Source organism: Chroicocephalus ridibundus, chromosome 1 (genome assembly GCF_963924245.1).
Source record: "Chroicocephalus ridibundus chromosome 1, bChrRid1.1, whole genome shotgun sequence".
NCBI lineage: Eukaryota > Metazoa > Chordata > Aves > Charadriiformes > Laridae > Chroicocephalus > Chroicocephalus ridibundus.
The window spans coordinates 125,293,425-125,319,687 of record NC_086284.1 but is presented as its reverse complement, the minus strand read 5'-3'; the positions used below and the strand labels follow the sequence as shown (position 1 = coordinate 125,319,687).

General features: G+C 36.1%; 1 protein-coding gene across 2 annotated transcripts in view; it reads right to left on the bottom strand.

Annotated features, from left to right (window-relative positions):
* ABI3BP (ABI family member 3 binding protein) overlaps positions 1-26,263 on the bottom strand; it is a 162,415-nt gene that overhangs the window by 123,877 nt on the left and 12,275 nt on the right. For both annotated transcript variants that reach the window (XM_063350175.1, XM_063350184.1), the window contains exons 2-4: positions 15,843-16,022; positions 6,951-7,019; positions 4,770-4,902 (exon numbers count right to left, since the gene is read on the bottom strand). In XM_063350175.1, the coding sequence (XP_063206245.1) occupies positions 4,770-4,902; positions 6,951-7,019; positions 15,843-16,022 (382 nt within the window). The remainder of the gene's footprint in view (positions 1-4,769; positions 4,903-6,950; positions 7,020-15,842; positions 16,023-26,263) is intronic.

Sequence of the window (26,263 nt, the reverse complement as noted above, 5' to 3'; positions counted from 1 at the left end):
ATTGCACTTTTGTGCATAGGCATGTAATCAGACTTTTAAAAAAAGACTATTAACATACACATATATTTGTTTATTTATTTGTTTATAGTGAGAATTCCTTAGAAGTGCAGCATCCATTTAGTGCTAGAAAGTAATAAAAGAAATGGTTTGAACCACAATTTTTCAGATACGGAGTATTTCACAAATTGGCACATGAAGCTGATTATATTGTTTCCTTTTTGTTGCCAAGTTTACTTTAAAGTTACAGACACTGACATATATAATAAGATGGAAAGAATTACATCGCTGATGGCTACCAGTTAAGTTTGCAAAGCACTTCCTAATTTAGTTTTCACTTTTACATAATCACTAACACTCACTTTTTTCACTTAAATTTTTTAGTAGAAAGACTGAAATGAATTGAAGAATTAGAGGTGAAGAATGAGAGGCTGACCGCCAACAAATCTTTCCATTTTTAAACAAACTTTCAGCATATACTCCCACAGCAGTAACTCAAAACCATCCAAAATGCAAAAAGTTTATTTGCTGCAGTATGTTTTGCTTAAGGAATTGTGCTAAGTTTAAAATACATTTTCTATGACATTTGCAACACAAAGGATGATTAAGTTGGCAGCTGCATAGTGACACTGATTTGTAGTTAGGCAAAAAAGGAGATACATGCACACAGCTTTCTGAATTTAGGGTTTTAAAAACCCTACTTCTATGTGCTGTACAACATAAAGAGTAAGTATGGATTCTTCTCTGTTTTTCCCCCCTCTCTCTTTCTTTTTCTATTTTTTTCATTTCTTTTTTTTTTTTCTTTAAGCATAAGATACAAATTAAGTAAAACACAAAATCTGTACTACTTGCAAATATGACATTAGGACATTTAAATCACAGGCAAACGAATCTAAACAATAGAAATGTGATTTTGTCAGAGTTTGTAACTTAGATATATTTAATGAAAAAACCTAGACTTTCAAGTCTACATTTCTATTTCATCTGAAAGTGGGTTTGTTTTTCTATACAATCCGCTCGATACAGTGAAACATAGTATTTTATCTACAAACCCTGTTTTTGTCTTGCATGGAAAAAACATTTTCTGTTCCTTCCCCCAACTCCCCATCTTAAAAAAAATGAAGGTCAAACTCTGCCTTTTTCAACCCCCTGCTCCGTTTTGGTATCCGTGGAGTTGTTTTAATCAAAGGAAAGGCCAAAAAAAGTCTATACAATAATCTATACTCTCTTTTTCAGACCTAAATGAACAGTAAACAAGCCCCAGTATGTTTATTATGATAGCTCTGTCCACTAATGGTTGGTTGAACATTGAAAGGCAGAGAGGAAACAAGTCTCTCTACTCTTGGAAATATAAAAAGAGAAACTGAACACGACAGTGCAGCAGGTTATCCTGAATTTGCCAGTCCTCCCTCATCAAGTACCTCATACTGGCGTCAAAAAACAGAAGATGCGGAGAAAGCTAACTCCACATTGTTGGTAGAAACTTTCCAGTGTTACGTAGTTTTCATCAGTTACATAAAACTGACTGCTTGAGTTTTCTGGTTAGGGTCTTTTTGTTTTGCTTTGTTTTGCATTCTAGTGCTAAGGCTCTGACCAGAAACGATAGCCACTTCAAGGAGGCTTTAAAATATGACCTTGCAAAGAACTTTGGTCCACACAAATGGCAGTGGTTATCTTTGCTTCCACAAGGAATTAGGGTCTAGGGTTATCTTGCAGGAAATATGTAGCACTCTATTGGCTTATGCCCTTAATCCCTAGAGAATTAAGCAACAAAAGAATGGTTTGTCAAAAAATGGCATGGGAACTTTTCCTTCATTGGAATTTCTTAAGAAGCACTTTGTAAGTACAAAAGAACACTATGTGCCCTCAATAAGCAAGCAATAATTTCACTGAAGCAATAAAAGATACCAATGCTCTTTGAAAACATGGCACCTCTTATTCAAAACTCATTTGCTCACAAAATCAGATCTTCTAAGGAATATCCCACTGAGGTCAGACTTGTGCTAAAGAAAATCTTGGCCAACAAATCCATGCTGTTCCATGTGGTTTTCATCTCCTGAGTCAGTAACATATTCAACTAACTTATATTATTCAACATTTGTACAAAAGCCTAACGTCCATCCAGAGATGGTAAAATCTGAGGCTGGGAACAGTGACTTCACTTCAGGTCATACAGAGTTACAAATCTAAAACCCAGTGGGATATTAACCGACAGAACTGAGTTAGGAGGTCATAATTGCCACATATTGCCAATGTCAAAGATTAGTGGTTAGTCACTATACAACAGTCTTGAGGATGATTCGCAGTACATTTCAACATTTCACAGTAAGGAGAACATGGCAGATAAAAAAGGATCAAGTTAAGGGGACTGCCCCTGCAATAGATACAAATGTTGATGAATCCGTTAACTGATTTTAAGTCTTGCACTTTTAACATGATGCCAACTTGCTAAAGATTGGCTACTTCCTGATTTTTTCTTATCATACATTATCCATTATCATTCAAATTATTGTAATAAATTAATATTTTTTATTCTATACACTGACTAGAAATATGTTTGAATCTAACCTCTGCTTGGAATTATAGAAATACACACTATGGTCACGTGGAGAATTGTTCTCATCATTTATACAAACAACAAGCATTTTGGTCCAGTAAAGGTAAACAAAACAGGAATACCACTTAAGTGATTTTTTTTTTTCTTTGTTAACTTTATTGCTATGCTTGATTGCAAAATAGAAATCTACTTATAGGTATATAACCCATACTTTGATATGACCGCTTATAATTTGATTGAAGTGGTTTTAAACTATCTATTCGTGAGTGTCAGTGTATCTTTACAGTTGAAGTACTAAAACAAAATGAACAATGTAACTCTGATAGGCAAGTCCTCTTATGGGGGCAAAAGGGAAATAGTAGAGCCTGACAACATTTCACTAAAATGGAGGGCACCTTAAAAGTAAACACCTAAGAGGAATCAGCTAACTGGACTAAACAACACTTAACTAAAGAACCAGAATTCTGGGAGATGCATACCATTACTTGACACTAAGATATGGTAAAAAAAAACATGTAGAATATATTCTAAACATAGCAAGACACTAGAAGCACTGCACTGTGGAACACACTATCTACTATGTTAAAGAGTTTGTTCAAAGTTGGAGTCAAAGAATGTCCAACAAGAATATTCAATTACTGAGGAGAAAACCCAAAGCTGATGAAGGCATTGTGGTGGTTACCACATGCTTTGAATCTCCAGGTGGATTAATACAGGATATAGGCTTCTGCTAAACTGTTCTTCATTCCCACTGCACAATGGGTGCCGTAACTTTGGTGCTGACACAGTACATAGAGAAGATAACTTCCATGGTAAAAATGGTGCTAAAAATCATTATGTGGGCAGAACACTTTATAGGCTCCTCCATGATCAGCTCATTTCTTTGATTTTGAACTGTAGGAAATTATTTGCTTCTTTTTTCATTGAGAGAGCAAAATTTAAGCCTAAACCAACTTTTATTTCTACTGAAAAAAATCCAATTAAATTACATGCTCGGACATTTCCTAATATTCCATAACAATTTTCTAATAAATGTTAATGTTGTTTTTTCAATAGAGTTTGTAATTCTGGCTTATGATGATGATCTGAATTTGTTCATGAGAAATTTTTGAAACTTGAAAATGGTTAGTCCAAAACTTTTGGGAGGTAAGAAAAAAAGCTGTATTGGCTACATGGGATGGGTTTTTCAACATAACCTATTTTTGACATCCAGTTTAACAGTAAAAATGGGAGTTTTATTATCAACACCAAAGTAAGCAGATTCATATCTAAATTAGACAGCTACAAATTAGTCAAAGATTAGGCAGACGGGGAAAAAAATGTGTTCTCAATAATGCAAAGATGCATTGAAAAACCAAAAGATGATAGTTGCAAAACTGATGTAGTTTCATCCCAAACATGGGTATACAAAGTTTCTTCTTGGTTTTACAAAACACCATGGAGTTGAATGAAGCTTCACAGGATGTAAGTGGAGACAAAAAAAAAAACCTTCTGTCATAAAAGGAAGAATACAGAGAAAACACCAAAATGATAGAGCAGAAAAAACATCCGTATTAAAAATTTCAATAATTGTAGCAGATGAATTTTAGTCATCTGCCAAGAGCTGCCCAAAATGTAATGGTGCACTTAACTTCCTGAGCTCCCCACCTACTGAACCACTCATTAAACAATTACAGCAAAACAAAAATATTATAGTTGAAGAGATCTTTTTTTACTTACAACAGAAAATTAATGAAAGGTGTACTGTATCAATATCAGGAAAGTGGTGTAGTGATAAGACTGAATACAGGAAACAAAAATCAAATAGAATTAAAACAAGGCATTATTCCCCTACCACAGCACAGCAAAAGACTTCTTTTACTTCTATTTCACCTACTTTAAACCTATATATTTCCTATGATTTAACAAGGTTTCTTTGAATTCATTCAGATACAAATGAAGGTAGAGCCAAGGCCATGGGTTTAAGAAGAACAAAGGATGTAGTATGAAATGGCAAGCTTTGTACTTCAGCATGTAGAAGTCTGACTAAATTTGCACTCAAGACAAGTAAAGACCTGTGAAGCACTAATTCAAATAAATGAGAAAACTTAATTCACTTTCAAAACTATTGCTTCCAACTTTTTAATTTCCACTGTCAAACTTATTTCAGCCACACCAGATAACTACACTGGCTTAAATCACGATCACAATAAAAAATGGTTTTCTGTTACGTTACCTGTCGCTAGCACAGTTACTTGTTGCTGTCCAGTCATGTTGAGGGTTGACTAGGATGCCCCAAGAGAGGAACACAGAGGTTGGGGTGAGAGTGCCAACTACCAGCTGCAGAGGCTTTTGAGTCTTGGTCCGACCTACATAAGAAAGATATAATTCCAATCACAAGTTAGTTTCTCTCTCCTGCATTATGCAGGGGAAAGTTTTTGCAGTTGGATAATAAAGTAAATGAAGACCTAGTTCTCTTCTATATTTGAAGGGAATGGTGCAACAGTTCCTCTCTCTTTTTCATAGTCACCATTTCTAATATATGATTTAAAAACGGGGGCAGAGGCAGTGCATGTGATCTGTTTGTTGGCTTCTTGTTGAGGCAAGTGAAACATCTGCAAGGAAGGGAGACTGCTCCTTCCCTGAAGCCAGCTGAGCATGAACAGAGGAAAGAGGTGCAGAACAAACTTGGCATAAAGGAAGGGAGGATGCAGCTAGCAGGAAGCAGGAGCACAGATTAGGAGACTGCTTTAAAAAGCAGGTATCAGACACACAAGCCTCAAAAAGACTATGGTTTTAGGCCCCCTCTGGACTTGCACAGCATTTATTTCAACCTAGAAAGAAACTGGAAGATTTCACTTCCAGACTTGCAGATCTAGGGTAAACCTAAAGGAATTCTTGCTATTATTTTGTGGGTAGAAGGGAGATCTATTTACTAAACTTTGTTTCAGTTTTGTCGTATAAGACAACTCCTCTGTCTTAACCTCTGTCTGAACTACAGCGTCTCTTCCAGAAATGTAAACAGTCTTCACTTTTAAATTTAAAATTGCACCAACTCAGACTCCACCACAATTCTTGGTAATTTGTCCAGTTTAAGTATTCTCACTACTAAAAAGACCTGCTGGATATCTAGCTAGCATTAAATCAACTGCTGTTCTTAGACCTTTGTCTACTGGACTGAAAAGTCAATTATCTGAATCTTGTTCCACAAATCAGTTTCTGTAAACTGTAGATACAAAAATTAATGTCTAAATAGTGCATTGAGCATTTTTTTTTGGTTTTGTGTTTTTTGATATATATATGTTGCATCTGAAAGGTAAATCACTTTTCAAAATCTTTACAGCCATACTGTTTTACATATGGCCAAGAGCAAGAAGAAATTAATCCCAAGCAGTTACCAGGAATTACAAAAAAAATCACATAAAGATCATAGAATCATAGAATAATTTAGGTTGGGAGGGACCTTTTAAAGGTTATCTAGTCCAACTCCCCTGCAGTAAGCAGGGACATGTTCAACTAGATCAGGCTGCTCAGAGCCACGTCCAACCTGACCATGAATGTTTCCAGGGATGGGGCATCTACCACCTCTCTGGGCAACCTGTGCCAGTGTCACCCACATAATAAAAAAAGTCTTCCTTGTATTTAGTCTGAATCTTCCCTCTCTTAGTATAAAACCTTTGCCCCTTGTCCTATCGCAACAGGCCCTGCTAAAAAGTTTGTCTCAAACTGTAAACATATACATATATACTATCAGTTTATTCTTTGCAACAGTCCAGTGAACCTGAGAGTCATCTCCATATTAAAGTAAGGAATAAAAACCTAACAATATTAATGACATGATTAAAGTAATATAGAAAGTGTTTGGAACGGATGAGAATCAAATTCAGATTTCTGCTCTGCTATGCATAGTTTAAGCTAGAAACATCCTTCTTTCCTTATTTCCTTGCATGAGCAAACTTAGTAGTAGTACTGAGTTACAGATACATATATAGACACACACACAAGTTACCATTTTCCAATGAGAAACAAGGGGTATTAACATGTCCGTGGATGAAGGAATCCTGACTGGTAGTTTGGGAAAAGCAACTTCAATACCAGAAGTATTTAAAAATTTTTACTTTTTTTTGCATGCACTTGTGACCTCTTTAAACATCAGAAATTAGTATTCTAAATTTCAATTCTCATTTGTAGGAAGTTTTTACAAGAACAATCTTTAAGTACTTCTTCATGTTTTGAATGCCACAGGAGACTAATTACTGACTAGGAAATACTGTCCTACATTTTACCTTTCCACGTAAAGAATATGTGCATCTCAGCCAGACACCTACAGATACAAATATCTTTTCAGAGAAACTCAGTAAAAGATTCTGTCTTCCTTCAACTACTTTAAGAAAGAGATGCAGTAATGGTAAAATACCTGAGCAAGATTTCTTGTTATTTGAAACACGTGCTGGTCTCACTGAAACCAAATACCGTGGCTCTGCATCTGTAAATGAAGAAAGCAGCAATTAGTACAGATGTACTATTTATTTGAGAAAGGGATTAACCTGTAATTAATTAGAAAAAGTCCAATACTCATTGAATGCTTGACACATTATCCAATCTTTGTGATCTTCTGGGATGTTTGCTTTAAGGTTTATTCATTTATTCAGAAATATTCCAGCCATTAGGCAAAATAATACACCCACGCACAAAAGAGTTGGCAATTCTTTTTGACTTGGACACAACAAACAGATGAACATGGCAGGAGATACATGTAACATTTCAATGCAAACGTTACTTGGAAAGTGAAGGGGAATGAAAACCCAGATAAAGAGGACGAAGCAATGGCAAAACAGAAAAGTAGAACAGGTGAAGTAATAAGAGGGCAAAGCCTGAAGAATACAACCAGAGACATCTACTCTTCTGACAAGAGCTGGAGGAAATTTCCTATAGTATTTTCTGTATTCTGTTTCAGACTATACATCTTACTTTTTCTGTTGCAAGCAGTTTCTCAGTAAAGAGCTGACCTATTGTTAAAAGAATAAAGAAAATGCATTGATCATTTAGGAGCGCATACCCCAACAGACTAATACTGAATCATTCAAAATTTGCATGGTTGGTTGAAGGAAACAACACAATATCAGACATGCTTAAGACAGTCCACACTGGTTACTGGCTTGTCTTACAATTAGGTTTACATACTTTTCCCAGAAACTTATTATGAGATTTAACTATTAAGTGCTTTGAAACTAACTAACTTTTAAAAGCAAGAGACCAATATTTGTGTAAAACCCACAAAGGGCTGTGACTTTGACTGGAATCTCTGGGTCCTGCTATACTAGAAATAATGTTGCATGCAACAGGAGAGCAACAGTTTAAGTGATTTTCTTATTCATAAGTTCATCTCAGTGACAAATTGTATTTTCCAGACTTCCTGTCATTCACGTTTCTTTTAGTTTTAACCCCTATGCATTTTCTCCCAGGAAAACTGAAATTTTGCAAAAATTTTTAAAAATTTTTACAGGAAAGAATCTCTCTCCATCCTAACTCCAGTTCAAACTTTTTTTGCGCTACTTCCCATAAAGTGTTTAACTGCTTCATTTTAAAAAGCTAACAGAACATATCATATTACCCAGAAAAAAAAAAAAGAAAAGAAAAGAAAAGAAAAGCCCTTCCAAACACAGGAATTTTGTCTTTCAATTCAATCTTACCTGAATGGCCTAAGTTTCTTTGAAAGTACACAAGAACTGCAGCCATTCTAAAGGATGCAGAGTCATCACTATCTGGGTGTCAGTTGTGACCCAGCTCAGAAAACTTCTGGAAATACTAGTCTTCATAGGAAATAATGAAATGAAGCAAACCAAGTTTTACACAAACTCTAACACATTTCAGAGACATCTGTTGCAGTTTGGATCACACAAGTACACATTGTAAGAGGCCACAAGTTCAGATATATTCATGTTTCTGGCAGTGAAAGGCAGATAACTTCACCCTGCAGCTTAAAATAATAACTGCTTTGATTGAAACAATGATGAGATGGTGATTTTAGTTTGGGGAATTCATCTTCAGAAAGAAGATTTTCCCTTACTCTTGCCATTAGATGTCAGAGATTTCTGCCCTTCTTAATTATTTAAAACCAAGCTCTATTCTCACTGAACTGCAACACTAGAAAAGAAGTCATAGGAGCTTCCAAAGAGATGTTCCTGGGCAGAATTTGGCCCACCATATACCGATCAAAACTACTTTAGCTACAGTTTTTTAATAAAAGGATTACTCTACTTAAAATTCTTATTCTAGTTTAGACACATTTATCTAAATCTGTATCTGTGGATGAGAGCGTGAATTTCCTGCATATCTCCGTGTAACAGATACCCTGAAATCTACAAATTAAAAAGAACCACTGATAAATCATTCAATTTTCTCTTATATCCAAATTTCTGTAAGGAGAGAGGAAGGAAAACCAGTACTGAATAAATGAAAAGCTTGCTGTGCTACTTAAAGAGCTGTGCCAGTGTGGGGAAAACCATTCTAACTTAACTTCACTGATTCTATGCATCTAAGTCTCTGGAACTATGGGTGTACTTAAATTGTTTAATTATTGTTTTTAAATAGGTTTCAACTGCACCCAATATAAACATAACTAAGATGAGCATTGAAAATGGCTGCTCAAAGCAGTGTCGAAACAAGAATTGGTTAAAAAGAAAGAGCAAGGCCAAAGTGCAAATATCTCTTCATTTACAAAAAAATATTTTTTAATATTTAGGGCAGCACAGTTCTGGGCTCTTTGCAATCATCTGGAAATTGTTTGTAGTGAGATTTAACATCAGAAACAAGTGACACTTTAAAATAATTTGTGTTCCCTCAACTTTAATCCCAGTTTTCTGCTGTGCATTTATGCTCACTTGTGAGGCTGTTATAACTCTCACAAAGTACTGAAAAACCTTAACTTCAACAAAATGAGTTTCACGCATCAGCTTGAAAGCTCATGAACTACAAAGTCAGTCTTCAAAACCGCAAAAAATTATGTTTTCATCAACAAAATGTCCAAAGATTGTGAAAGAAAGTTATCCGAATGGTTTGAAACAGCTTGTTTTGCCCTGCTCCATCACTGGAAAAATTAATTCTGGCTGCAATCTGAAATGACATGTGTGGCAATATAGAAATAGATTATCTGTTAAACAAAATGTGGTAATAAGCAAAAACTAAATGTCTTCCTGCCCATGTCAAAGCTAAAAACTCTGGTATTTATCAGGAATCATTAGTTTTAACGGGCAGTTTTGTTCTGTAAAAAAGTGCTCTCGGCAGGAATATTTTGTGTTGGGTGGGTGCCATTCATTAAGCTTTTTTGTGCATTTAGCACATGTTGCCCTAAAAAAGAATACAACACATCCTCATTTCCCAGAGAGCTCACAGCTCTTCTGATTGTAATACAATCCATAAAAGGACGTATTTAGGGAAACAGCCTAAGACTAGACATTAAGAGAGTTCTGCTATAGAACAGGCAAGTCTAAAAAGTAACGCTTGTCTGGTTTAGAACCACTGAATTTAAGACAATATGATGATCATTATAACTGAAATCAGAATTTGAAACTATCAGCAGAGGAGTACATTCAATACCTGGGAATTTAGAACACTAAAATTCTGTTCTGAACGTAACTGAAAATATATCTTAATTTAGAAATATGATTTGCCATTCCTGGGCAGAACCACCGCTGCTATAGTAGAATGCTTCTATATAGGTGTTAAGCATACAGCAACTGTAGTTTAACTTAAATTCATCTGTTTGATGGACAGTATCAAAGCATTATGCAAAGACTGAAGAACACAGGCCTTGAAATGCTTCGAGTCTGGATAGAGATATATTCTATATCTAAGGAAACTGAAACCAAGAACGGCAAACAGCTTGCTTAATCTCATACAATGAGCCCTGATTCAGATTTAGAAATGGGAGATCTGTCTTAGGTTTTCATTTTCAATTTAACATTTCTCTTATTAAGTTCAGAAGAACACTGAGTTTTCACAGAATCAGTTGTCTTGCTGAGAAATATATGTATCAGTCATCATCACAACACAGAAATCATCTGATGCTACTACAGCTAAACTCATTTTCAGAGACTTAAAACATTGCCTCACACATATATTAAATCAAGTTGCAAGAACTCTTTATGATCATCTGTGTTCCTTTATGATACCTATATATGCATAATCAACTCTACAGATCCATGTCTATAAGAAGCAGGAATCTTGGGGAGAGGTAGAAAACATAGGAGGAAAAAAAGAAAATGCTGTGAAATACCAAAACCTAAATAAAACCATAATTTAGCTTGTGCTACTTCATCTTAACGCTTAAGGCATAAATTAAATTGACTGCTGAAATAAGATGTAGGCAACAGAAAGGTGAAACATGGGGTTCTGGCTGTGTGCCACTATGATTCACAGAATATATCAACTACTAACCCTGAAATACATTTAGAAAGGAAAGTGCATTTCTAAAATAAAATTATGACCTTAAGTAAAAGCAAATCACTTCACAGAGCACAGACAATCCTGTTTACAGCTGAATACTTCTTATTTTGTATGAACTGTGTTTAGTAAGAAAATGATAGTTACATAATTAAGGTTAATGTTCAAATATCTGGACACAGATCCACGAATCCAGCATCTGCCCCCAGAAACCATTTCAACATACATCAGTATATAACAGAGATACATATGATACAGATGCAAGATACAGATCTGTCTCTTTCTCATCTTGGAATGATACAGAATCTCATCAATGAAGGATTCCTACAGAACAATGCAAGTTCATTTTGAAATACATTTGCAAATTTGCTATGAAAATCTCAGCGGTTCCTTGCTGTTTAACGCATTCTTGAAGGGCTGCTACTATAAGACTAACACAATAAATCCACTTGTTTGAATCTGTTACTGCCTAGCCCCCTTTATTAAGGCTGGAATGACAAATGTCATGGCTAAGAGCTCCTTTCAGCTGGCACGCAACTTGCAGATCAGAAATAAAGTCCAAATAGTGACCATCTTCAATTCTTTAGACACAAATTACTACAGGAAAATGCCTAGATGGACCAGAAAAGTGCTAGTCAACAAATCTATGTCTAATTCTTAGTGGTATAACACTGTTGTGTTTTGACAATTCAATTGAGAGGCGCGACACGACATCAGAATTGCTCTTTCAAGTTTAAATATCCACAGCTGAATAGAACATTGCCACTTTTGACCAAAGCACAACCCTCCAGCAGGCACATACACCTAATCAAATGATTTTTGAAGCAGAAGGGAAGACTAGTCACAAATCTGAGGCACTAGTATTTGTAAAGCAATAGTTTTTGTATCTATAGCATTTGATATATACAGTAGATATGCATATTTGTTCAGTACATATTCTTACACCCTTTCCTCCCACTTCTCAAAAATATTAGACAGAAGCATTCAATTACCTCGTTTTAGACTTTAAACATGAAGGCTACTACAGCTCAAGGAACAGTCACCAATTAGATTAAAAGGTTTTCTGAACTTCAGTTACTCAGTATTTTTTCATACAGACAGCCTAAAAAGACACACACGCTACATGTACACACAGGTATGTCTGCAACTTACCACAGAAGAAACATTTCAAAGACTGCGAAGTTGCAGAGAAGTAAATCAGCACTTCGGTGACATTATAAAAGAAAAAAACGCAACTCTCTGACTAAGATTCTGTAATATTAACGATATGAAATTATTTAAAGAAAAAAACTTCTATTATCCACCTTAACAGCTTTAGGAGACAACCAGAATATAACAAAAATACATGACACTGACATATTAAATTAATATAGGAGAACACTTCCTTCCATATGCCATGAGCGAGGCTATCAAATCAGGGGCAGCAGGCAACTAATGTGCACTGCAAAATGCTAGCAAATTCTGCTTATGTTTAAGCATACTATTTTAATTTAATTCAGGGTTCAGTCAACACAAGTAATGCAGTTGAAAGGAAAACAATGTAAGAATGAACTGATTAACAAACTTAGAATAAATTTTAAAATAAAGTGTTACAATACATCATGAGAACTCATAGACCAGCAGGTTCAAAAATCAAAACAAAGTATTTATTAGCTTCAGGCCGCAATTCCCTAATCTGAGTTTGGGGATTGCTAAAGATTTACTACAGGATGTTGTTAAGTGAAAAGGACAAAAGTGGAGAAATGGAAGGATCAAAGTGTATTCTGGTGTAACAAGCATAGGAAAAGATAGAGAAGTGGGGCAAAAGGGCTTGTGTAAATGAGCCTGCTGCTGGTCTGTACACTTGTATAGCTGAAGGTGCTGCTGCTGCTCCCCCTCCTTCAGTCCACTAGGTTCAGCAAACATTTGCAATGAGAATCTGTTTTTTTTGTAAGTTACTAGGAAGCGACATACTTCTGAATTAATGTTCCCATTATTTGGCATCTTGAAAACCACATGGTTAATACATCTGCACACTTCTGGGAACTGATCAGATGTAAGAAACTGCACAGCAAGATCTTTTAGCTAAGCACTGCTCTAGCACACATCCCCGAATTACACTTTATAAAATGTGTTCAAGATGGTACTAGAATTCTTCCCTATATATATACAGAATTCACCCATCACTTACTATGGTTATTATAAAGCAGGATTGCAAGTACATTCTCCTCTTACACTGTACAATCTGGTTCAGATAAAGGAAAGGCCAAAGCATCACCCAACTCTGAGCTGGTTTTAGAAACCAAAAAGGAAATTAATTTTGTTCACTCTGTTAGCTAATTGCTGTTCATTCTTACAAAATTTTCCTGCCCCCACCCAATATTTTGGGTTCCTCCAACAGTATCAACAAATACAAGGAGGCTGACTTGCAATCTTCCTAACCAAGTTAGAAAAAACTAGCACAAATTTCTCAAGGAAATACTCTTTCTTTACAAGTCATGCAGACTGAGCAGGTTTAGATAAAAGTTTAAGTCAAGCTCGTAACTTTTGGATGGGTCTATTCACCTTATTTATTAGTCTAGCTGAATTTACACTTTGATATTTTTTGACACAGTCTGAATAGCTTCCATGACCAGTAATAACATTGTTTACTGTCACGTAAGCTCATATAGTACACTCCACACAAAAGAAAACACATCTTGTATCCTGATAAAGAGGCATACTTCTTTGAACCAAACGTTGATGCTGCCTCATCATTGTCATTTACCCTTCACTGTGATTCAAATTCATCTATCTAGCAATGCATGAAACGGCTCAGGAATTTGTTGCCAGCATGAGCTCATTACAAGTTCAGGAAATCCAACAGAATCCTTTGCTCTTTGTACACGCCCTCTGCAGGCAGTTCCCAATTCACGGATAACGTTACGCAATTGCTGGCTCGGTTATTATTTTAGTTGCAAAAGAAAGGAAAAACAAATATTTTAAGATAAGAATCACTGCAGTGAGGTGCTGAACATTTTAATGGATGAAATGTAGGCGGATGTCACACTTTCTTGCAAAGCCATATATCTCTCCTGTAAATCCTAGGAAAGATCACGTCCTTATTCATTTCTTTTAAAATACATGCATGTATACATACACATATAACTTCATAAATTAATAAATCCGCTGACTGCAAGTTTATTGTTAACAGGGTCATAAGAGGTATGTGGCACAGCAGAAAATCTGACAATAAATTTCATCTTAATCAACAGTGACAGGGTTGGAAATATGGAAGTCATGGGCCTTAGATATGTATATTATTGTGTATATTGTGTTATCTCTCAAAAAAAAAAAGTTAGTCATTGCTTCATTCTCCATACTCCAGTTCCAATCAGGGACAATTATCCCAAACAGAATACCAATTATGCTGCTCCATTAACAAAACTAGACATGCAGAGGAAATGCCTGCAAGGAACTTCATTCTGCTGTGTAGACCTATACTGTTGGTTAGAAAGGACAAAGGGCATTTTAAAGGATTGACAGATTTCAGGAAGGGAATCATGACATACATGCCAAGTCTGTACATTTTCTTACATTGGCCTAACTACTGAATTAATGAAATTTTTTTTTTCTTTGAGTAGGGTCTGCAGTTGATTGCATATCTGTACCATCTTCACTTACAAATCTTCACCAAATAAACAATTTTAATATTACTAGGACACGATCCACTTTTGTCTAGATACAGAGATGCCATTCTCTGGGATCTAGTCACTCTCTCAGGAGATTATATTCTAGACCAAAGTTCCTTAATCCATACCTTTTAGTAACTAACAAAGGCCCTTAAATCTCCATTTCTAATCTGTACATTTCAGCTACCAAACAAATTCAAGGTTGTGATCAAAGTCCCTAAAGTGACTGGGAAAGGTGTTCTCTATCCATGAACCACTAAAACTGACAGGAGAGGATGAAGTATTAAATTGTATTAATCTTAGTCTGAATAGGCCACGGCGTCTTTTCACATTTGGGAATCACTCCCTCCACATCCTGTTCAGTAAAAGTCCCAACCAACCACTGTTCAGGGCAGCCTGTAAAAGTTCATCTGCTATCTGTAAAAGCAGGATGAACCAAAGCATGAGAGGACCAAGAAGGAGTTCTCAGAGTGAATGTGAATATTTTTGTATAAACCTAGTTTTTCTGATTGTGGAAAAATGTGTGGAACCCACTGAAGAACTTTAGCAAAGCGTACAGTGGCATTTCAGTCACTAGAATATCTAGAACATGGACTAGACAACTTTTAGTGTAAAATTTTAAAGACATTGTTTTGATATGAAGACAGCATACTAGGCCAACTTCATCACATATGAGATGTACTAGGAGTACAAAGATAACACTTGCTTTTTCAGCAATAGGGTCTAGGCGTTTCATACTTTTGGAAAGTACCTTGAAAGTGTTTCTATTGTCCATCTACAATACCTTATTTTTTCTAACATCCAATAAAGTGTGTGCTGAGCTGAGTTCTCTGTCTGCTAGAATAAAAAGTAACCACTGTTCCTAAAACTAAGAACCATCCTGCAATTCCTTCAGTTTGTGACAGAAGCTGGTCTGAAACTGCAGGGGTGTTGTGATGTGGTCAATACGGTACAATCTCTTAGTGCACTGAAAATCCTCAAAACAAATACCAGTAGCAAACTTTTCCAAACAACAAGAACTATTTGTTCTCCTTGAAGGATCACCTAATTTCACTTTCATCTGAAATTCTTCAAGGCAACCTTAAACAAACACAAAGAAACCCTGAGTAAAAACACAATAAAAACCAAAACTAAGAAACCCAAAGGTTCATATTATCCTCACTCTCTTCCCACAATTCATGACAACAGCAGCACGCAAAGCAAATATGCCTTACCGAGTTCTGTTATGGAGCTTTTTCCTTCTGAAGGTAAAGGAATGTACTGATTAGAGAAGAAGTTGCTTCCATAACCCAGGACAAAACCTTCTAGTTTGGTGTTTTGACTTGGTCGAAGATACCTCATACAAACGGTGTCATCTGTTGCATTGATCTGAACTTTCAGACTCTGCCTTTTCACTGGGAAAAGAGTAAAAAGAGAGAAGACAAGAATTTATTGTCTTTTAATCATATATTCAGTAATGGAATATGAAAATAAAACGATATAGGGCTGTTTAATTTGCTAGTCACAAGAAACTGAACAATAATTTAAAGGTGGAGTCTTCTGGAAACTAAGTGTATTTTAAAAAGTAAACTAACAGTCATGTAAAATTGTGGTTTCCAACATGCCTGTTTTTCCATTATTAGTTTAGTACTATCATTAGCTGCAACATCTTCTACAATTGCAGTAGTAGAAAAGTGCACTAAGTAACTGGAAAAAAATGCAAGTCTTTTTTCCTTTAAATTCATGAGTTATACTGGTATTAACCACCTACAGGACAGATAGGTTAAAAACTTGCAAGTTGGATTTTTTTTTTTTGGTTAGTAAAAAATATGAAGTTTTAACATTAAGGTAATCCCACTGCAAAATTAGGGTAGAGAATAAATAGATCCAAATAAAAATGCTACAACTTTTTTTTTTTTTCACTATGTTGGGCTGGAAATGTAATTTTCTAGTTGGAATTACACCAGGACACTTAACCAACATATATGCTTTACTCAAAATTACTAAGAAAATTTTTTAAACATTCATTTTTATGCTTTCAAGGGGAGCAGCACATAAAGAAAGAAACATCTTGTATATCCATCTACACAAATTTAACTTATAACAACACAGAATGACTTCATAACAGAATAATCAGTTTTTTAGGCTACAAAAAGGTATTTCATCTTCTCTTGGTGGGGTGAGGGGAGATTGGCTTTTCCTTCCTTGGTACTTACAATTTTAATATTCCCTTGACACTGTTAGCCTTATCATATTTCCAGAATTGTTGAATGCCAATGCTTAAAAAAAAGTAATGACTTTTCCCCAAACTTACAACACTGACACTAGAATAGTACATTCTGGGTTATTATTTTTTCTCTTCCCATTCTTGAAATAGAAATTTTTATTCCCATCAGATTTTCAGGCATCTCTCCAATCATGAGTATTGAAATTAACTTCTCAGGAAAAAAACAGAAATTTGCACAAAATCATTTTACTTCAGGAGCTAAATCCTGAAGAAAAACAATGAGAGATTTATGACCTGTCACTAAGTAACAGGGTAGAGCAATACTGAACTTCCCTTCCTTCCTTCCTTTCCCTCCCTCTAACTCCCTTCCTTTCTTCCTTTCTCTCTATCAATAATTGCAAACTGATATTCAAAGTTTCTTTAGACAAATACATATTGAATCTCACCCCAGCCTACCCTCCTTTTTTTTTGTTTTTTTTGGTTTTTTTTTTGAGACATTCTAATGACCAGAGTTGCTGAGAGGCCACAATCCCCAATCTGTGAAGATGATTTAATAGTACTGTTGAGCACCTGCAATGGTCTGCACAGTGAATGTAAAGACCTGAACCAAACACTTTATGCCTCTTCCCTTTATAGTAAGAAGCATGTAAGCAAGACTGATGGAAAACATGTGCCTCCAATGAGATTCTTCCTTTATCTAAAGACTGATCAAGTAAAAGCACTCAGCCAGGAAACCATCACAATTTTCCAAAGGCAACTCTGCCAGGATGCAGAAGACTGCAAGGCTTCTAGAAAACTCAACTCTCTGACATTTTCAGCAATACAATACCATCACAGGGGCAGGGGTGGCAGTTGCTTCCTTATCTGAGAGACAACCTAACTTCTTTTATTTTCAGTATATGAAAACTGCTGCAGGTGTACAATTTTGAATATCGACAAGGCTCCAAATAGCAGAAACCAGGAAGAAAACTCAACAGACTTCAAACCCCTCCAATATGCTTCATAAAGATGCTTAGTAAAAAGCGTTCCATGCCTATAAAGTTTATACTGTATTTTATTCATAAGTAGTCAATTATACTGACAAGGGGTCTCAATTTTATTTAAGCCTAAAAACTGTCAGTGAAGTTTCTAAAAACAGGAAGTCTAAATGTTATCCCCAGACAGCAACGGCTTTGAGGGAGGATCCTTTAGACCTTTACTTTATAGCTAGCACATCAAAACCACCGAGAAAGTTTTTAAAATTAAAGCCAGTTCTAGCAGAACACAAACAGGAATAACATATTTTTTTAAATCAGAGAATAAAGCAGAACAGAAGAAAAGAAAAGGAGATTAACTTAAAATTTAAAACAATAAATCCCTGTCCGCCCCACACTGTCTTGACAGAGCAGGTCCTTTCCCTCTATTTCACAACCCCTCCCCCACCCCGACCAGAGTTGCATGATAAACTAGACACCCGCCAATTCCAATGCAAAAAGATTCTGAAAGCACCTTACAAGCAGAGAATTGCAGGCACAGAGCAAGGCAAGGTTGAATTTTCCAAACTCATATTCACTTGTATCAGCTTTTGCCATATGTTATTGAAACTCTGGTCTTAAGTATTTGCATTTGTAGAGTAATTCTTTTACATTGAGGCCATTTCCAAATGAAAGATTCTGGACTCATAGCTACGGCTGAAAAACAGTCTTTCCCTCCTGGCTTGCAAACAGAAATTCCACACTGATCTGCAAGTATTCTCTTCAACAAACGTCAATTGATGGCCAAACCCATCAGGACAAACTGTGCACAGCATATCTGAACTAAAAGCACTATGTTAAGTGCATCAGTCCACTTGCAGTGGTAGAATCACTCTAGGGAAAGGACTCCTCGCCTATAATGGAAAGACTTTTAAAGACAGCTTAACGAATCAGCTGCATCATAAGGGAACCAGCCATCGATAAGTCTTCAGAAAGAAGAAAATAGATACAAATGGTCTGAAGAATTCAGCTGCGAGCACCATAGTTTGACTAGTTGGAAAAAATAAGTGGTCACGTATAGGTAACAGGAGCCAAGAGCAAATAAACATTGACATTTTAGAAATATTTAACTCTAAATTACCTAACTGAAATTCACATCTTTAAAATGTGAAAGCAGTTATGGAAACTAATATACAAAATATTTAGCTGGACACTTGGTTGTTCAAGCTTTGGATCCACCAGGGATTATGTGAAGTATCTTCTTTTTCTTATCACTTTAATTAATCACGGAGTAACAGAGGAAGAGAGGAGAGAATTCACAAGCACTGCTATCATCGCTTATTCATACCAGCTAGTTCTAACTCACGGTTCATGTTTGGCTACAAGACAAACAGAGAAGTCCGATTTTCAACTTCTACTTTCACAGCAAAAGTTTAGTCAAAGCCCTTTGGTTTATGTCTAACATCCCCCTAAAAAATCACTATTGCAAAGCAGTCTGAAAAGGCAAAACAGTAACTACTGAGAATAGACTTACATAATTCCTTTGCTATTTAATAACTGAAGAGAAGTAAGAAGATAACAGAAATGGTTCACTGGGCTAGTTGCATTAAAGCAATATTTGTTAAGCAATTTAGTGTTGGGGACGGCAATACTTCCAACCTGTAAGAGCAAATAAGACCACCTGAGAGTTTGCTTCCCAAAAGAACAAACAAAAGAATTTTGTTTCAGTAACAGAGAATTAAAGCCTTCGAAATTCTGTGTCCCATGCCCTACTATATCATTACAATATCGTTGGTAACAATAGATATGGAGTTAGTTAAAATTACCAGCTGGTTTGATTTTCCCTTGTTTCAAGGAATGTGAGAGAACTTGGGTGATGAGGTGACTGGAATTTGTATTAACTGGCGCTTTTCTGTTTCTACCCAAACCCCAAAATATATCTTGGCCCTGTCAAATAATGTATCTTCAGCTGAAGAGCATTCTATTTCTCTCTTCAACTTAAGATATGTCAACAGCTGGCTGATGATCTATTAACTAATAATTAACACATTCAGAAGTAACCCTGAAGTGCTGATATAGCAACAACCTTCAAGAATGAAGCACAAATGAAATAAAGTAACCATTTTTTCTTTTGAAATAAATTCATCTTGGCAACTTACATTTTTTGAGCTGTTTGCTTGCTTCACTGAAGGCTGAGCAAAAGCAACACTGGGACAAGATGTTACTTTCATTTATTCCATGATTTTACTGGTGCACTTTAAGTGTGTAGGGTGTCTTGTGATCAAATACAAATTCTTTGGTTTTATCCATAGAGTGAAAAAACTTGAACTCTGCCCTACAAAACTAGAGGGTGAATACAGCTGTACTGTATTACAACAAATTTGGCTTTGTCATCAGAATTCCTTTTGCCTTACATTGAAACTGTTTGTTTTTCACTATTTCAAAGGTTTTAGAGGGCATGAAGGCAAGACCTAGCACTGCCTCCCAGAGCACTAGACAAATGAAGCGTGCCTCAAGAAAATATATTAGCACCATCTATTTGTGAGCACCACCTCACTTGATAACATTCAAATCGTTCACAGCAGTGTGTTCATTTTCCAAATCTGGTGCCATAGTGCCACCAGCCAAGATTTCAATGATAATCTAACACTGTGCATCTTTTATTTTTGCTATTTTATATTTTTGTATTTACTTTGGCTCCCATATGTGGAGAATATGTGGCTCAAAACCAAATATAGCTTGAAATGGGAAACATTTAAAAATAGTTCTGTTTCTATGCAGTAGAATAAACACGACACACTTCTAAGACAGCCACAGCCATAGAATCACAGAATAATTTAGGGTGGAAAGGACTTCTGTAGGTCATCTAGTCCAATCCCCAGCTTGAAGCAGACCTAATCAGATGAGGTTGCTCAGGGCCACGTCTTCAACACCACTGAGTCTTCAACACCACTAAGGACATTGATTCCATAACAGATCTGGGTAACTTGTTCCAGTATTTATCATCCCTGTGGTTTAAAAAAAAAAAGTCCTAATATCTAACTGAAATTTCCCAAGTGTTCCAACTTGTACCCAGTGCCTCTTGTCATATTGCTGTGCACTTCTGCAGGAAATCTGTCGGTCTTTGTGTCCTCCAGTCAGGTAGCTGTGGACAATGTTAGATCATCTTTCTTATCACAGACTACACGAAACGTGAACACTCCTAGATACAAAATCCACATTAATAAATACTCTGAATGATGAAAATATGTGCCATATAGACTATACCCTTAAAAAGGGCAACAAAGAATACCTTAACAAAAGAGGGTAAGCTAAAAGCATTGCACATAGTTTTGTCATTTGCAACTGAAGTTCTCCAATTAAACATTTTTTCAAAATATTAGTATGCCTATAGTCTGTATATAATTCTAACACTACTTCAGAAAAATAGGCTGTCAACATGGAGCAGTTAACTTTGCAAAACACACAGATACACAAAAGATCTACGAAAGTAAACTTCCAACTTATGCTCACAGTATCTCTCTGCTCAGGCAGCTTCCAAAAAAGATGAACAAAAGCAATGTTATTCTTACCTATGGACCAACATTTATTACAGTGAGATCCACTGGCACATTTTTAGGGATGAGCAATCAGAAAAGTTTCAGCAGTACAATTCCTTTTCCAGTCCTAACACTCTCCTTAACCTGAGTTTCTCTGCCCCAGGTTGTTGTTTCTGTTCATTTCAAAACCAGTCTGTTGGTTCAAGGAAGCAACTGAGGAGCAGAAGCAATCATTTCATTTTGAAATGCTGCTTTTTTCACTTACAATGACACTATTTAATACAGAAATGGTAGGTTTTTCTTATTTTGACTATGACACCTCATAGATAAGATGAATAAAGCTTGTTATTTGAAGCTTTATTAACAAGGCTTATTACTTTATTGATAATCAGAAATCAGTAATTGACTCCACCTTATGAAGTTTTGACATTAGCACCTCTTTTCTCTCACTGTAACTAAGAGGGCCGGTGTGGTAACATGGTAAGCACAACCTATCCTATGACTTGCAGTAATTTAAGAGAGAAGAAAAGACATCACCAAAGAAAGATACAGACAAATTAAATTCCATCTAACTTCTGATGTTTAGTAAGAGAGTTGGATGCCTCTGAGAAGGATCTACATGTTAAAGAGGAAGCCACCTTATGTCAACCAACAGAAAATACAGATTTTTCGATTAAGTCTCTCATGGAAATAAACTAGAACAATCTGTAGCAAGCTAACTTCAAGGGGAAAAAATAATTAAAAAAATCTTACTTTCATATAACCCTCCATGCTGTATTTTCTATCTTCTCTTGATGCCGAAAGAAATCTTTTCAGACAATACAACCACAATACAAACACTTAGTCCATTTACTTTGTTTCAGAAATTGCATTTAACGACTTCAGTTGTCAGGTGAACATTCTGTCATCAGTTGTCTTGTGCTACAAGACTAATCTGTTGGAATTCCAACTTCACTACTTGCCCAACTCAGAATAAAGATGCTTTCAAGAGATTTTTGAATAAATTCTTGCTTGTCTATGCGTTTAAAATATTTTTATTTGAAACATGACAACTTTTTTTAGGCATATCAACATTCTTAACAGATTGCGCACAGCAAACAAGATAGCATAAATTACAATTCCCCTCCATACTTCTTTCGTATCATGGGGCGATTTTGGAAATTTCACTTATAATAGAAATTCACCAAAAAAGGAGTACAAATATCTGAAATATCCAGCAGGAAAACCCCTCAATACTGGTGTTCAGCTGAAGGCAGTAACTCAACTAAGACCTCCATAGGAAGAGATGTGCTGTGAGGGCCCAGGGTCAGCTCCATCCCTTCCAGCACCCTTTCTCACAGCAGTCTTGCAGGATTACTGAGACTTCTTCCTTCAGCTGCAATGCATATTTAATTTTACTAATGCTAATCTGAAATATGATCTCTGTTTTTAACAACTATAGATTAAATACATATTTCTCAGAGAAACTTTTTAAAGCATTTATAGTACAAAACTATGAAGTTTTAAAAACTTCCTTTGCCAATTACTCTCTAGTGATCAATATAGTTCAGAAATGATTTAATAAGCTGTAGCTCACTATTACTTTAGGTCCAGTAAGGACAATGCAGAGGTAAAGATGTAGTTCTCAGCAATTACAGCTTTTATGTATCTACATAAAGCAATGTACAAAAAAGAATTTACTACTTGTATGCTGTCATCTCTCTCACCCGTTTTCAAGTACTTCTTTGAAGATCCATTTCCATCCTTTTCGCTATCTCCCTCACAAGGCTCCTTACACATGTTGGTTTAAAATTATTCTTTATTGGACTAAGTACAGTAATTATCCTTATTTTTAGGGTGCAAAGCTGAAAAGAGCATGGATTTAAACTCAGGGTCCCACTTCAATGGTCCAACCCCGATTTCCAGCTTTCATTCTGCAGCTCATTTCCCATTATTTGTTAAAATGGCAAATAAAATTGAAAAAAGCAAGAAAACTGTTGTTTGAGAATAACCAAGTCTGTAGCTCTGATGGAAAAAGGAACAATACTTAAACTTCTGAAAACTTCTTTGGACAGAATTCAAACAACTATCTCTGGCTCATATCATAAGATATTGTCTAATTTTTCTTTTAAATCTTAGGAAATTCTACTCCTCTCTTTGCCCAGACAGTAAGCTTATTTGTGTTTAAAGGTCAAAGACAGGTGCGAAAAATTTAATTTAAATAAAATTCAACATCAAACAATTCAACATTTTTGAAGGTAGGGACAGAACAAAGCCTATCCATTATTTTCAATGCGTAATACCCCCTCAAACTCCTTCAAGTTGAGCCATTTTTGATAGATATCACTTTTCAAATCACCAACACACAAACTACAAAACTTAAAAAGATTTATTTGTCCACAAAAAACTCCTTGCTAATAAATCAACCTCAAACCCTTATTTTGATTTAGATTATGAATCAATTGTTACACTAGGATAAAACTTGATTTGGATCTGATGTAATTATGATCTCCAGGGCATTGCTCCCCTGCCTTTAGTCTCAGAGCGTTTTTTGTTGGTTTTTTTTTCCAGACTGGCCTGGAATGTCTTTTTCTGGGCTGATGCAACTCCACCTGGACAGAGCTGATGAGACAGTGACTGCATCTTGCCCAGAAGAGCTGGTCTTTCCAGTCCTGGCTCCTTCTCCTGTCCAAGGAAATAGGTCCAAGGCAACTCCACCCAGGCTGGGCTATGAAGAAAACTGTACCTTGGCCAAAGAACCTGACAGATTTTGCATGAAGATATTCAATAAAGACATGTAGAAGACCATGGGGAGCAAGAAAAGCCTCCCAGGTTTCCTAGGTCTAACTCCCTTTTAAGCTTTCATGCATCAGCTAATGCAAAGACCAAGAGAGAAATGTGGTCTTTGGACATGGACGCGTATAAGGTAGTTATATTTTACAGCTGATCAGCTGAATAAAAATATGGACTTTATTTAATAACAGCACTTCCATAGGGAAAGTTCAACAAGATACTATGACTTAAGCAGGTAAGGAATTCAAATGCTGTTGGTCTGTCTCTACCTATAAATTATAAATAGATTGAAGTGATCAGTATTAACGACTGTGGGCCTTGATGCAACAAGTTTCTTAAAAACATGTTCATTGGCGGGCAGTGCTCAGCATTACCACTGCCATTACCTATTCAACAGCAGGCAGTGTTTAGCATCCCCACTCCCATAATACACTTCTCATCTAAAAATATCAGTGCATTTTTCAAGAATCAAAAATCAAAGGCATAATGAAAAACAGTATCTGGAACTGTTGAATGAAGATACTATACTTTACAATCCATGATGTTATCATTCATTACTGAATGCACAGCTAATCTGCGACAGGGATTCAATTGCAGTGAGAGTCTCACATTGTAGCAGTCATTTTGAAGTCTGTTGCTTACGTGTGATCACTATGTATTACATCAGAATACATAATTTTGTTTTTTTCAGTGCATACCTTTGGGATTGATTTGCTGTGTGACTATTCATCTGCGGAACTTTTGAAATATTTTGTGACAATAGAAGTCAGATTTAAAAGAAGAATATGAAATAAATGATGGTAAGAAAGTATGATTTCTACTGTGTTAGAATAAGGCAGTTTTGAATTAATGTTAAAAAAAAACCCCAAGCAATCTTAAATTGATATTTGCATGTGTCGTGGTTTAGCCTCAGACGGCAACAAAGAACCACGTGCCGCTCGCTCGCGCCTTCCTAATACAGGAAGAATCGTAAGAAAAGGCAAGACTCTTGGGTTGAGACAAAGGAAGTTTAACAGAACAGCAAAAGGAACAAGCAAACAACAACAACAACACGGATAGGGGAATATACAAACGCGATTACGGAACCGCCGCTCCTCGCTGCTCGCCGGCCGGCCCCGGGACGCCCCAGCCCGCTTTTAAGCAGCAACTTCCTGCCCCCTCCCCCGGCAGCTCAGGGTGGGCGTGGCTCACATGGCATGGAATACCAGGGAAAATTAACCCTATCCCCACCGGAACCAGGACAGCATGTTTTTCTGTATCCATAGAAAAAAATAGGTAGCCATATACTAAAATCTTCCTTCTGTGATACAGATTATCTTACTTGCCATACTCTAAGCAGTTGAAAGAGCAAGCCTTCAACTCAATATTCTGTAGCGTTGGCTTAAATGTTTTCATAGCTGATTTTGTTTTACCTCCTTCTCTGATTCAGCACATGGTTATTTTTCAAGGACAAAAACGCTTAAAGATAGTAGCATTTAGACAGCTAGCAGGGTTTTCAAGCTATGCTAACAGAGTAAATTTGACACCAGCATGTATTTCTAACTCTTAAGTTGTAAACTAATCTATGAGTCTCAGAATCACCAACATATCTAGGTATATTTCGAGATTGTTGCCTTCTCTATTGTAAATCTGAAGAGTTGGCATCCAGTCCTTTTATGCAGTAGTCCTCACTTCTAAAAATATCTCTTAGCACTAATAAGCCAGTGCACATGAACCTTTGCTTTTGTACAGAGCACTATGAAGTAGACCAACTTGATGAAATCGAGGGAAAAAAAGAAAAGTCAATGACTAGAGGTAGAGTATGTTACACAGGAAAAAAGCCTGAATACATAGGAGACATCCAGCTTAGAGCAAAAGTACATAGATAGATATGAAGACAGTATCCAAATATATAAAACAAACAAACAAACAAAACCCTGAGGGAGAGCAATTCTGCTCCCTATCTGTGAAAAGCAGAACTAAGTGACATAAACTGTAGCAAGGAAGGTAACTGGAAAACTGATAAAGGCAGTGAAGCTCTGGAACAAACTCCCTCAGGAATAAGCACAAGGGAGTCAAAATAATTTCAGGAAGACTGTTTCAGTGTTGTGTTTCTTTGTAGAAATTAACATTTTCCCATTTGAAGGCTACAGGTTTTCCTCCTGCACCTCTAAGTATGCACCAGA